This window comes from Salmo salar, chromosome 06 (genome assembly GCF_965601325.2).
Source record: "Salmo salar chromosome 06, fSalSal1, whole genome shotgun sequence".
In the NCBI taxonomy this organism is placed as follows: domain Eukaryota; kingdom Metazoa; phylum Chordata; class Actinopteri; order Salmoniformes; family Salmonidae; genus Salmo; species Salmo salar.
In genome coordinates, this window is record NC_138296.1 from 90,765,111 (window position 1) to 90,778,696 (window position 13,586).

The 13,586-nt window shown below is 38.7% G+C and overlaps 1 protein-coding gene across 1 annotated transcript in view; it reads left to right on the forward strand.

The window, feature by feature from the left end:
- rgs6 (regulator of G protein signaling 6) overlaps positions 1-12,225 on the forward strand; it is a 191,707-nt gene extending 179,482 nt beyond the window's left edge. The window contains exons 17-18 of the mRNA XM_045721114.2: positions 10,667-10,726; positions 10,990-12,225. Of these exons, the coding sequence (XP_045577070.1) occupies positions 10,667-10,726; positions 10,990-11,040 (111 nt within the window). The 3' untranslated portion in view covers positions 11,041-12,225. The remainder of the gene's footprint in view (positions 1-10,666; positions 10,727-10,989) is intronic.
- The last annotated feature ends 1,361 nt before the right edge of the window (positions 12,226-13,586 follow it).

Here is a 13,586-nt window from a genome sequence, read left to right on the forward strand (position 1 = left end):
AACCACTGTTTAGTCTGAACCAGTGATATCATACTGTTTAGTCTGAACCAGTGATATCACACTGTTTAGTCTGAACCAGTGATATCATACTGTTTATCACACTGTTTAGTCTGAACCAGGGATATCATACTGTTTAGTCTGAACCAGTGATATCATACTGTTTAGTCTGAACCAGTGATATCATACTGTTGAGTCTGAACCAGTGATATCACACTGTTTAGTCTGAACCAGTGATATCATACTGTTTATCACACTGTTTAGTCTGAACCAGTGATATCATACTGTTTAGTCTGAACCACTGTTTAGTCTGAATCACTGTTTAGTCTGAACCAGTGATATCATACTGTTTAGTCTGAACCAGTGATATCATACTGTTTAGTCTGAACCAGTGATATCACACTGTTTAGTCTGAACCAGTGATATCACACTGTTTAGTCTGAACCAGTGATATCACACTGTTTAGTCTGAACCAGTGATATCACACTGTTTAGTCTGAACCAGTGATATCACACTGTTTAGTCTGAACCAGTGATATCATACTGTTTATCACACTGTTTAGTCTGAACCAGTGATATCACACTGTTTAGTCTGATCCAGTGATATCATACTGTTTATCACACTGTTTAGTCTGAACCAGTGATATCACACTGTTTAGTCTGAACCAGTGATATCACACTGTTTAGTCTGAACCAGTGATATCACACTGTTTAGTCTGAACCAGTGATATCACACTGTTTAGTCTGAACCAGTGATATCACACTGTTTAGTCTGAACCAGTGATATCATACTGTTTATCACACTGTTTAGTCTGAACCAGTGATATCATACTGTTTAGTCTGAACCAGTGATATCACAATGTTGAGTCTGAACCAGTGATATCACACTGTTTAGTCTGAACCATTGATATCATACTGTTTAGTCTGAACCAGGGATATCATACTGTTGAGTCTGAACCAGTGATATCATACTGTTTAGTCTGAACCAGTGATATCATACTGTTTAGTCTGACCCAGGGATATCATACTGTTGAGTCTGAACCAGTGATATCATACTGTTGAGTCTGAACCAGTGATATCACACTGTTTAGTCTGAACCAGTGATATCATACTGTTTAGTCTGAACAAGTGCTATCATACTGTTTAGTCTGAACCAGTGATATCACACTCTTGAGTCTGAACCAGTGATATCATACTGTTTAGTCTGAACCAGTAATATCATACTGCTGAGTCTGAACCAGTGATATCATACTGTTTAGTCTGAACCAGGGATATCATACTGTTGAGTCTGAACCAGTGATATCATACTGTCCAGGGATATCACACTGTTTAGTCTGAACCAGTGATATCATACTGTTTAGTCTGAACCACTGTTTAGTCTGAACCAGTGATATCATACTGTTTAGTCTGAACCAGTGATATCACACTGTTTAGTCTGAACCAGTGATATCATACTGTTTATCACACTGTTTAGTCTGAACCAGGGATATCATACTGTTTAGAACCAGTGATATCATACTGATTAGTCTGAACCAGTGATATCATACTGTTGAGTCTGAACCAGTGATATCACACTGTTTAGTCTGAACCAGTGATATCATACTGTTTATCACACTGTTTAGTCTGAACCAGTGATATCATACTGTTTAGTCTGAACCACTGTTTAGTCTGAATCACTGTTTAGTCTGAACCAGGGATATCATACTGTTTAGTCTGAACCAGGGATATCATACTGTTTAGTCTGAACCAGTGATATCACACTGTTTAGTCTGAACCAGTGATATCATACTGTTTAGTCTGAACCAGTGATGTCATACTGTTGAGTCTGAACCAGTGATATCACACTGTTTAGTCTGAACCAGTGATATCACACTGTTTAGTCTGAACCAGTGATATCATACTGTTTATCACACTGTTTAGTCTGAACCAGTGATATCATACTGTTTAGTATGAACAACTGTTTAGTCTGAACAAGTGATATCATACTGAATAGTCTGAACCAGGGATATCACACTGTTTAGTCTGAACAAGTGCTATCATACTGTTTAGTCTGAACAAGTGATATCACACTGATGAGTCTGAACCAGTGATATCATACTGTTAAGTCTGAACCAGTGATATCACACTGTTTAGTCTGAACCAGTGATATCACACTGTTGAGTCTTAACCAGTGATATCATACTGTTGAGTCTGAACCAGTGATATCACACTGTTTAGTCTGAACCAGTGATATCATACTGTTTAGTCTGAACCAGTGATATCACACTGTTTAGTCTGAACCACTGTTGAGTCTGAACCAGTGATATCATACTGTTTAGTCTGAACAAGTGATACCATACTGTTTAGTCTGAACCATTGATATCATACTGTTTAGTCTGAATCAGTGATATCACACTGTTTAGTCTGAACCACTGTTTAGTCTGAACCACTGTTTAGTCTGAACCAGTGATATCATACTGTTTAGTCTGAACCAGTGATATCATACTGTTTAGTCTGAACCAGGGATATCATACTGTTGAGTCTGAACCAGTGATATCACACTGTTTAGTCTGAACCATTGATATCATACTGTTTAGTCTGAACCAGGGATATCATACTGTTGAGTCTGAACCAGTGATATCATACTGTTTAGTCTGAACCAGTGATATCATACTGTTTAGTCTGAACCAGGGATATCATACTGTTGAGTCTGAACCAGTGATATCATACTGTTGAGTCTGAACCAGTGATATCACACTGTTTAGTCTGAACCAGTGATATCATACTGTTTAGTCTGAACAAGTGCTATCATACTGTTTAGTCTGAACCAGTGATATCACACTCTTGAGTCTGAACCAGTGATATCATACTGTTTAGTCTGAACCAGTAATATCATACTGCTGAGTCTGAACCAGTGATATCATACTGTTTAGTCTGAACCAGGGATATCATACTGTTGAGTCTGAACCAGTGATATCATACTGTTTAGTCTGAACCACTGTTTAGTCTGAATCACTGTTTAGTCTGAACCAGGGATATCATACTGTTTAGTCTGAACCAGGGATATCATACTGTTAGTCTGAACCAGTGATATCACACTGTTTAGTCTGAACCAGTGATATCATACTGTTTAGTCTGAACCAGTGATGTCATACTGTTGAGTCTGAACCAGTGATATCACACTGTTTAGTCTGAACCAGTGATATCACACTGTTTAGTCTGAACCAGTGATATCATACTGTTTATCACACTGTTTAGTCTGAACCAGTGATATCATACTGTTTAGTATGAACAACTGTTTAGTCTGAACAAGTGATATCATACTGAATAGTCTGAACCAGGGATATCACACTGTTTAGTCTGAACAACTGTTGAGTCTGAACCAATGATATCATACTGTTTAGTCTGAACAAGTGATATCACACTGATGAGTCTGAACCAGTGATATCATACTGTTAAGTCTGAACCAGTGATATCACACTGTTTAGTCTGAACCAGTGATATCACACTGTTGAGTCTTAACCAGTGATATCATACTGTTGAGTCTGAACCAGTGATATCACACTGTTTAGTCTGAACCAGTGATATCATACTGTTTAGTCTGAACCAGTGATATCACACTGTTTAGTCTGAACCACTGTTGAGTCTGAACCAGTGATATCATACTGTTTAGTCTGAACAAGTGATACCATACTGTTTAGTCTGAACCATTGATATCATACTGTTTAGTCTGAATCAGTGATATCACACTGTTTAGTCTGAACCACTGTTTAGTCTGAACCACTGTTTAGTCTGAACCAGTGATATCATACTGTTTAGTCTGAACCAGTGATATCATACTGTTTAGTCTGAACCAGGGATATCATACTGTTGAGTCTGAACCAGTGATATCACACTGTTTAGTCTGAACCATTGATATCATACTGTTTAGTCTGAACCAGGGATATCATACTGTTGAGTCTGAACCAGTGATATCATACTGTTTAGTCTGAACCAGTGATATCATACTGTTTAGTCTGAACCAGGGATATCATACTGTTGAGTCTGAACCAGTGATATCATACTGTTGAGTCTGAACCAGTGATATCACACTGTTTAGTCTGAACCAGTGATATCATACTGTTTAGTCTGAACAAGTGCTATCATACTGTTTAGTCTGAACCAGTGATATCACACTCTTGAGTCTGAACCAGTGATATCATACTGTTTAGTCTGAACCAGTAATATCATACTGCTGAGTCTGAACCAGTGATATCATACTGTTTAGTCTGAACCAGGGATATCATACTGTTGAGTCTGAACCAGTGATATCATACTGTTGAGTCTGAACCAGTGATATCATACTGTTGAGTCTGAACCAGTGATATCACACTATTTAGTCTGAACCAGTGATATCATACTGTTTATCACACTGTTTAGTCTGAACCAGTGATATCATACTGTTTAGTCTGAACAACTGATTAGTCTGAACCACTGTTTAGTCTGAACCATTGTTTAGTCTGAACAAGTGATATCATACTGTTTAGTCTGAACAAGTGATATCATACTGTTTAGTCTGAACCACTGTTTAGTCTGAACCAGTGATATCATACTGTTTAGTCTGAACAGGTGATATCATACTGTTTAGTCTGAACCAGTGATATTACACTGTTTAGTCTGAACCAGTGATATCACACTGTTTAGTCTGAACCAGTGATATCATACTGTTTAGTCTGAACCAGTGATATCACAATGTTGAGTCTGAACCAGTGATATCACACTGTTGAGTCTGAACCAGTGATATCACACTGTTTAGTCTGAACCAGTGATATCACACTGTTTAGTCTGAACCAGTGATATCACACTGTTTAGTCTGAACCAGTGATATCACACTGTTTAGTCTGAACCAGTGATATCACACTGTTTAGTCTGAACCAGTGATATCACACTGTTTAGTCTGAACCAGTGATATCACACTGTTTAGTCTCAACCAGTGATATCACACTGTTTAGTCTGAACCAGTGATATCACACTGTTTAGTCTGAACCAGTGATATCACACTGTTTAGTCTGAACCAGTGATATCACACTGTTTAGTCTGAACCAGTGATATCACACTGTTTAGTCTGAACCAGTGATATCATACTGTTTATCACACTGTTTAGTCTGAACCAGTGATATCACACTGTTTAGTCTGATCCAGTGATATCATACTGTTTATCACACTGTTTAGTCTGAACCAGTGATATCACACTGTTTAGTCTGAACCAGTGATATCACACTGTTTAGTCTGAACCAGTGATATCACACTGTTTAGTCTGAACCAGTGATATCACACTGTTTAGTCTGAACCAGTGATATCACACTGTTTAGTCTGAACCAGTGATATCATACTGTTTATCACACTGTTTAGTCTGAACCAGTGATATCACACTGTTTAGTCTGAACCAGTGATATCATACTGTTTAGTCTGAACCAGTGATATCACAATGTTGAGTCTGAACCAGTGATATCACACTGTTTAGTCTGAACCATTGATATCATACTGTTTAGTCTGAACCAGGGATATCATACTGTTGAGTCTGAACCAGTGATATCATACTGTTTAGTCTGAACCAGTGATATCATACTGTTTAGTCTGACCCAGGGATATCATACTGTTGAGTCTGAACCAGTGATATCATACTGTTGAGTCTGAACCAGTGATATCACACTGTTTAGTCTGAACCAGTGATATCATACTGTTTAGTCTGAACAAGTGCTATCATACTGTTTAGTCTGAACCAGTGATATCACACTCTTGAGTCTGAACCAGTGATATCATACTGTTTAGTCTGAACCAGTAATATCATACTGCTGAGTCTGAACCAGTGATATCATACTGTTTAGTCTGAACCAGGGATATCATACTGTTGAGTCTGAACCAGTGATATCATACTGTTGAGTCTGAACCAGTGATATCATACTGTTGAGTCTGAACCAGTGATATCACACTATTTAGTCTGAACCAGTGATATCATACTGTTTATCACACTGTTTAGTCTGAACCAGTGATATCATACTGTTTAGTCTGAACAACTGATTAGTCTGAACCACTGTTTAGTCTGAACCATTGTTTAGTCTGAACCAGTGATATCATACTGTTTAGTCTGAACCAGTGATATCATACTGTTTAGTCTGAACCAGGGATATCATACTGTTGAGTCTGAACCAGTGATATCATACTGTTGAGTCTGAACCAGTGATATCACACTGTTTAGTCTGAACCAGTGATATCATACTGTTTAGTCTGAACAAGTGCTATCATACTGTTTAGTCTGAACCAGTGATATCACACTCTTGAGTCTGAACCAGTGATATCATACTGTTTAGTCTGAACCAGTAATATCATACTGCTGAGTCTGAACCAGTGATATCATACTGTTTTGTCTGAACCAGGGATATCATACTGTTGAGTCTGAACCAGTGATATCATACTGTTTAGTCTGAACCACTGTTTAGTCTGAATCACTGTTTAGTCTGAACCAGGGATATCATACTGTTTAGTCTGAACCAGGGATATCATACTGTTAGTCTGAACCAGTGATATCACACTGTTTAGTCTGAACCAGTGATATCATACTGTTTAGTCTGAACCAGTGATGTCATACTGTTGAGTCTGAACCAGTGATATCACACTGTTTAGTCTGAACCAGTGATATCACACTGTTTAGTCTGAACCAGTGATATCATACTGTTTATCACACTGTTTAGTCTGAACCAGTGATATCATACTGTTTAGTATGAACAACTGTTTAGTCTGAACAAGTGATATCATACTGAATAGTCTGAACCAGGGATATCACACTGTTTAGTCTGAACAACTGTTGAGTCTGAACCAATGATATCATACTGTTTAGTCTGAACAAGTGATATCACACTGATGAGTCTGAACCAGTGATATCATACTGTTAAGTCTGAACCAGTGATATCACACTGTTTAGTCTGAACCAGTGATATCACACTGTTGAGTCTTAACCAGTGATATCATACTGTTGAGTCTGAACCAGTGATATCACACTGTTTAGTCTGAACCAGTGATATCATACTGTTTAGTCTGAACCAGTGATATCACACTGTTTAGTCTGAACCACTGTTGAGTCTGAACCAGTGATATCATACTGTTTAGTCTGAACAAGTGATACCATACTGTTTAGTCTGAACCATTGATATCATACTGTTTAGTCTGAATCAGTGATATCACACTGTTTAGTCTGAACCACTGTTTAGTCTGAACCACTGTTTAGTCTGAACCAGTGATATCATACTGTTTAGTCTGAACCAGTGATATCATACTGTTTAGTCTGAACCAGGGATATCATACTGTTGAGTCTGAACCAGTAATATCACACTGTTTAGTCTGAACCATTGATATCATACTGTTTAGTCTGAACCAGGGATATCATACTGTTGAGTCTGAACCAGTGATATCATACTGTTTAGTCTGAACCAGTGATATCATACTGTTTAGTCTGAACCAGGGATATCATACTGTTGAGTCTGAACCAGTGATATCATACTGTTGAGTCTGAACCAGTGATATCACACTGTTTAGTCTGAACCAGTGATATCATACTGTTTAGTCTGAACAAGTGCTATCATACTGTTTAGTCTGAACCAGTGATATCACACTCTTGAGTCTGAACCAGTGATATCATACTGTTTAGTTTGAACCAGTAATATCATACTGCTGAGTCTGAACCAGTGATATCATACTGTTTAGTCTGAACCAGGGATATCATACTGTTGAGTCTGAACCAGTGATATCATACTGTTGAGTCTGAACCAGTGATATCATACTGTTGAGTCTGAACCAGTGATATCACACTATTTAGTCTGAACCAGTGATATCATACTGTTTATCACACTGTTTAGTCTGAACCAGTGATATCATACTGTTTAGTCTGAACAACTGATTAGTCTGAACCACTGTTTAGTCTGAACCATTGTTTAGTCTGAACAAGTGATATCATACTGTTTAGTCTGAACAAGTGATATCATACTGTTTAGTCTGAACCACTGTTTAGTCTGAACCAGTGATATCATACTGTTTAGTCTGAACAGGTGATATCATACTGTTTAGTCTGAACCAGTGATATTACACTGTTTAGTCTGAACCAGTGATATCACACTGTTTAGTCTGAACCAGTGATATCATACTGTTTAGTCTGAACCAGTGATATCACAATGTTGAGTCTGAACCAGTGATATCACACTGTTGAGTCTGAACCAGTGATATCACACTGTTTAGTCTGAACCAGTGATATCACACTGTTTAGTCTGAACCAGTGATATCACACTGTTTAGTCTGAACCAGTGATATCACACTGTTTAGTCTGAACCAGTGATATCACACTGTTTAGTCTGAACCAGTGATATCACACTGTTTAGTCTGAACCAGTGATATCACACTGTTTAGTCTCAACCAGTGATATCACACTGTTTAGTCTGAACCAGTGATATCACACTGTTTAGTCTGAACCAGTGATATCACACTGTTTAGTCTGAACCAGTGATATCACACTGTTTAGTCTGAACCAGTGATATCACACTGTTTAGTCTGAACCAGTGATATCATACTGTTTATCACACTGTTTAGTCTGAACCAGTGATATCACACTGTTTAGTCTGATCCAGTGATATCATACTGTTTATCACACTGTTTAGTCTGAACCAGTGATATCACACTGTTTAGTCTGAACCAGTGATATCACACTGTTTAGTCTGAACCAGTGATATCACACTGTTTAGTCTGAACCAGTGATATCACACTGTTTAGTCTGAACCAGTGATATCATACTGTTTATCACACTGTTTAGTCTGAACCAGTGATATCACATTGTTTAGTCTGAACCAGTGATATCATACTGTTTAATCTGAACCAGTGATATCACAATGTTGAGTCTGAACCAGTGATATCACACTGTTTAGTCTGAACCATTGATATCATACTGTTTAGTCTGAACCAGGGATATCATACTGTTGAGTCTGAACCAGTGATATCATACTGTTTAGTCTGAACCAGTGATATCATACTGTTTAGTCTGAACCAGGGATATCATACTGTTGAGTCTGAACCAGTGATATCATACTGTTGAGTCTGAACCAGTGATATCACACTGTTTAGTCTGAACCAGTGATATCATACTGTTTAGTCTGAACAAGTGCTATCATACTGTTTAGTCTGAACCAGTGATATCACACTCTTGAGTCTGAACCAGTGATATCATACTGTTTAGTCTGAACCAGTAATATCATACTGCTGAGTCTGAACCAGTGATATCATACTGTTTAGTCTGAACCAGGGATATCATACTGTTGAGTCTGAACCAGTGATATCATACTGTTGAGTCTGAACCAGTGATATCATACTGTTGAGTCTGAACCAGTGATATCACACTATTTAGTCTGAACCAGTGATATCATACTGTTTATCACACTGTTTAGTCTGAACCAGTGATATCATACTGTTTAGTCTGAACAACTGATTAGTCTGAACCACTGTTTAGTCTGAACCATTGTTTAGTCTGAACAAGTGATATCATACTGTTTAGTCTGAACAAGTGATATCATACTGTTTAGTCTGAACCACTGTTTAGTCTGAACCAGTGATATCATACTGTTTAGTCTGAACAGGTGATATCATACTGTTTAGTCTGAACCAGTGATATTACACTGTTTAGTCTGAACCAGTGATATCACACTGTTTAGTCTGAACCAGTGATATCATACTGTTTAGTCTGAACCAGTGATATCACACTGTTTAGTCTGAACCAGTGATATCACACTGTTTAGTCTGAACCAGTGATATCATACTGTTTATCACACTGTTTAGTCTGAACCAGTGATATCACACTGTTTAGTCTGATCCAGTGATATCATACTGTTTATCACACTGTTTAGTCTGAACCAGTGATATCACACTGTTTAGTCTGAACCAGTGATATCACACTGTTTAGTCTGAACCAGTGATATCACACTGTTTAGTCTGAACCAGTGATATCACACTGTTTAGTCTGAACCAGTGATATCACACTGTTTAGTCTGAACCAGTGATATCATACTGTTTATCACACTGTTTAGTCTGAACCAGTGATATCACACTGTTTAGTCTGAACCAGTGATATCACACTGTTTAGTCTGAACCAGTGATATCACACTGTTTAGTCTGAACCAGTGATATCACACTGTTTAGTCTGAACCAGTGATATCATACTGTTTATCACACTGTTTAGTCTGAACCAGTGATATCACACTGTTTAGTCTGAACCAGTGATATCACACTGTTTAGTCTGAACCAGTGATATCACACTGTTTAGTCTGAACCAGTGATATCACACTGTTTAGTCTGAACCAGTGATATCACACTGTTTAGTCTGAACCAGTGATATCACACTGTTTAGTCTGAACCAGTGATATCACACTGTTTAGTCTGAACCAGTGATATCACACTGTTTAGTCTGAACCAGTGATATCACACTGTTTAGTCTGAACCAGTGATATCATACTGTTTATCACACTGTTTAGTCTGAACCAGTGATATCACACTGTTTAGTCTGAACCAGTGATATCACACTGTTTAGTCTTCTTTACAGTGTTTTCAACCAAGCTCCCTTCTCTTTTTTTCTTCCATTTCTCCTCTCCCTTCTCTTCCCATGATGCTTTGTGCCCCAGCCTGAGACGGAGCAGCAGCAGGGAAGACGCACCTCTCTGGAGAAGTTTACACGCAGCGTGGTCAGTGGCTCTACTGTCTGTCTGTCTGTCTGTCTGTCTGTCTGTCTGTCTGTCTGTCTGTCTGTCTGTCTGTCTGTCTGTCTGTCTGTCTGTCTGTCTGTCTGTCTGTCTGTCTGTCTGTCTGTCTGTCTGTCTGTCTGTCTGTCTGTCTGTCTGTCTGTCTGTCTGTACACATAGAGATGAATTTGACCACAACTTTGTTACAAAACGTCTAATCTGAAACTAACAAGGAAACCATCATACTAATTCCCTACTCTCTTCAGGGCAAGTCACTGACGGGCAAACGGCTGACGGGCCTGATGCAGTCGTCCTGACCAGGCCTGGGGCTGGAGTAAGACAGCAATGCCCAGAGGAGCTGCTCTGCTGTGGGGAGAGGGCTGGATGTTGATGCTGAGAGGCCTAACTGGGGCCTGGACACAACGTCACCTACATAACTGACTCCAGATCAGTTCCCTGAGCTCCAGTGAAGGACAGACAGCATGCAATAGGTCACCTAGATCTGATACGGGGACAGTGCTGTCTTTGCCTGTATCTCTAATGTGTACTACTCTATATAGTGTACTACTTTTGACCAGAGCCCTATTTTGACTAGTTTGTCCATAGGGCTCTGGTCAAAAGTAGTGCACTATAAAGGGAATAGGGTGCCATTTGGGAGGTACATATTGTGTAGTTTATCGACATATAACTCTGCCAGCTACTCTCTGTCTCCATTAGGCTCCTTTAATCGATTCTAGAACCAAATGGAATGTCATATAACTCTGCCTGCTACTCTCTGTCTCCATTAGGTTCCTTTAATCGATTCTAGAACCAAATGGAATGTCATATAACTCTGCCTGCTACTCTCTGTCTCCATTAGGTTCCTTTAATCGATTCTAGAACCAAATGGAATGTCATATAACTCTGCCTGCTACTCTCTGTCTCCATTAGGTTCCTTTAATCGATTCTAGAACCAAATGGAATGTCATATAACTCTGCCTGCTACTCTCTGTCTCCATTAGGTTCCTTTAATCGATTCTAGAACCAAATGGAATGTCATATAACTCTGCCTGCTACTCTCTGTCTCCATTAGGTTCCTTTAATCGATTCTAGAACCAAATGGAATGTCATATAACTCTGCCTGCTACTCTCTGTCTCCATTAGGTTCCTTTAATCGATTCTAGAACCAAATGGAATGTCATATAACTCTGCCTGCTACTCTCTGTCTCCATTAGGTTCCTTTAATCGATTCTAGAACCAAATGGAATGTCATATAACTCTGCCTGCTACTCTCTGTCTCCATTAGGTTCCTTTAATCGATTCTAGAACCAAATGGAATGTCATATAACTCTGCCCGCTACTCTCTGTCTCCATTAGGTTCCTTTAATCGATTCTAGAACCAAATGGAATGTCAGACTTCTACTCTAACTCAGCTTATATTACTACAGTATAATAGCTTATTGTAACGATTACACTACTATTTTGTTCAATTACAGAAACATTAAAATGCTTAAAACTTGGAACGCTTTGACTGACGTTATAATGGGATTTAGAATGAGTACACTCACTGGAGACTGCCTACAGTGCATTCGGAAAGTATTCAGACCCATTCACTTTTTCCACATTTTGTTACTTTACAGCTTCACTCTAAAACGGATTTAAAAGTTTTTTCCCCTCATCAATCTACCTACAATAGCCCACAATGACAAAGCAAAAACAGGTTTTTAGAAATGTTTGCTAATTTATTACAAATAAAATATCAAGGACATTCGCTTTGTCATTACGGGGTATTGTGTGTCGATTGATGAGGTAAAGAATTTATTTAATCCATTTTAGAATAAGGCTGTGAAAAAAGTGAAGGGGTCTGAATAGTTTCCGAAGGCGCTGAATATGGAAGTACATGGGAGGGGGGAAAGGAATGGAACATATTCTGATTGAATACATGTTTGGAAAATCTGTTTTTTTATATGGACATGCAGACTTCTTATTGAAGCACATTGTTATGGAGAACATTCCCTTCTTAACATTCCAAGTTTGCATCACAAATGGCACCCTATTCTCTATAGTGCAGTCCTTCTGATCAGCTCCCTATCAGTCCTGGTCAAAAGTAGTGCACTAAATAGGGGATAGGGTGCAATTTGGGACGCAGGCAACATTCCATCCGAGCCCACCTCTGTCGGGGTACAGGGCACCATCTTATATGGGAACGGTGACATACTGTGTTAGGACGGTTGAATATACAGTATATATGGAAAGCATTTGACACTGTAATTGTAAATTATATACAGTATCGTAATAAAAAAATGAAAAACAATGACACAAATACAGCTGATGTTTATCGATGTTTTGCAGAAATAGCTTGTTTTCAGACTTCACTGAAATCAATTTGTATGCGATTTTGACCGGCTACCCACCTTTTCAAAGTGAATGTTCCCGTGTTCGCGGAGACTGCATTCACGATAAACACTGCATATGTCGTCTCAATCGGCAACTACCTTTAAATGGTGCACATAGCAGACGAAGCGCGTTCGCATTGAATCTTGGCCATTGAATGCGTAGGGATGGGCTGCCACCTAGTGGTTCAGATAAGAAGTACAGGTTCATAAACCAAGGGGCCAAGATTCCGGTCTATAGAGCCCCACAGTGGAGGTGTCATAATACCATAAAACCTAGCAGTCAAACAGGGAAATGATCCCAATCTTTTTCCACCATTCATTTTCCCCATAGGGGATTTTAGAAACACTTAAAATAAGGGCTGTGTTTCGTGTAGTTTTGCCTTGGCATGAGGTTTTGATAACCATGTAAATCTGTCTCGGACAAGGTGACTTTTATCAATATATTAGGGCTCTATTTACTCTCAGATTCAAAAATGCTAATTATCATC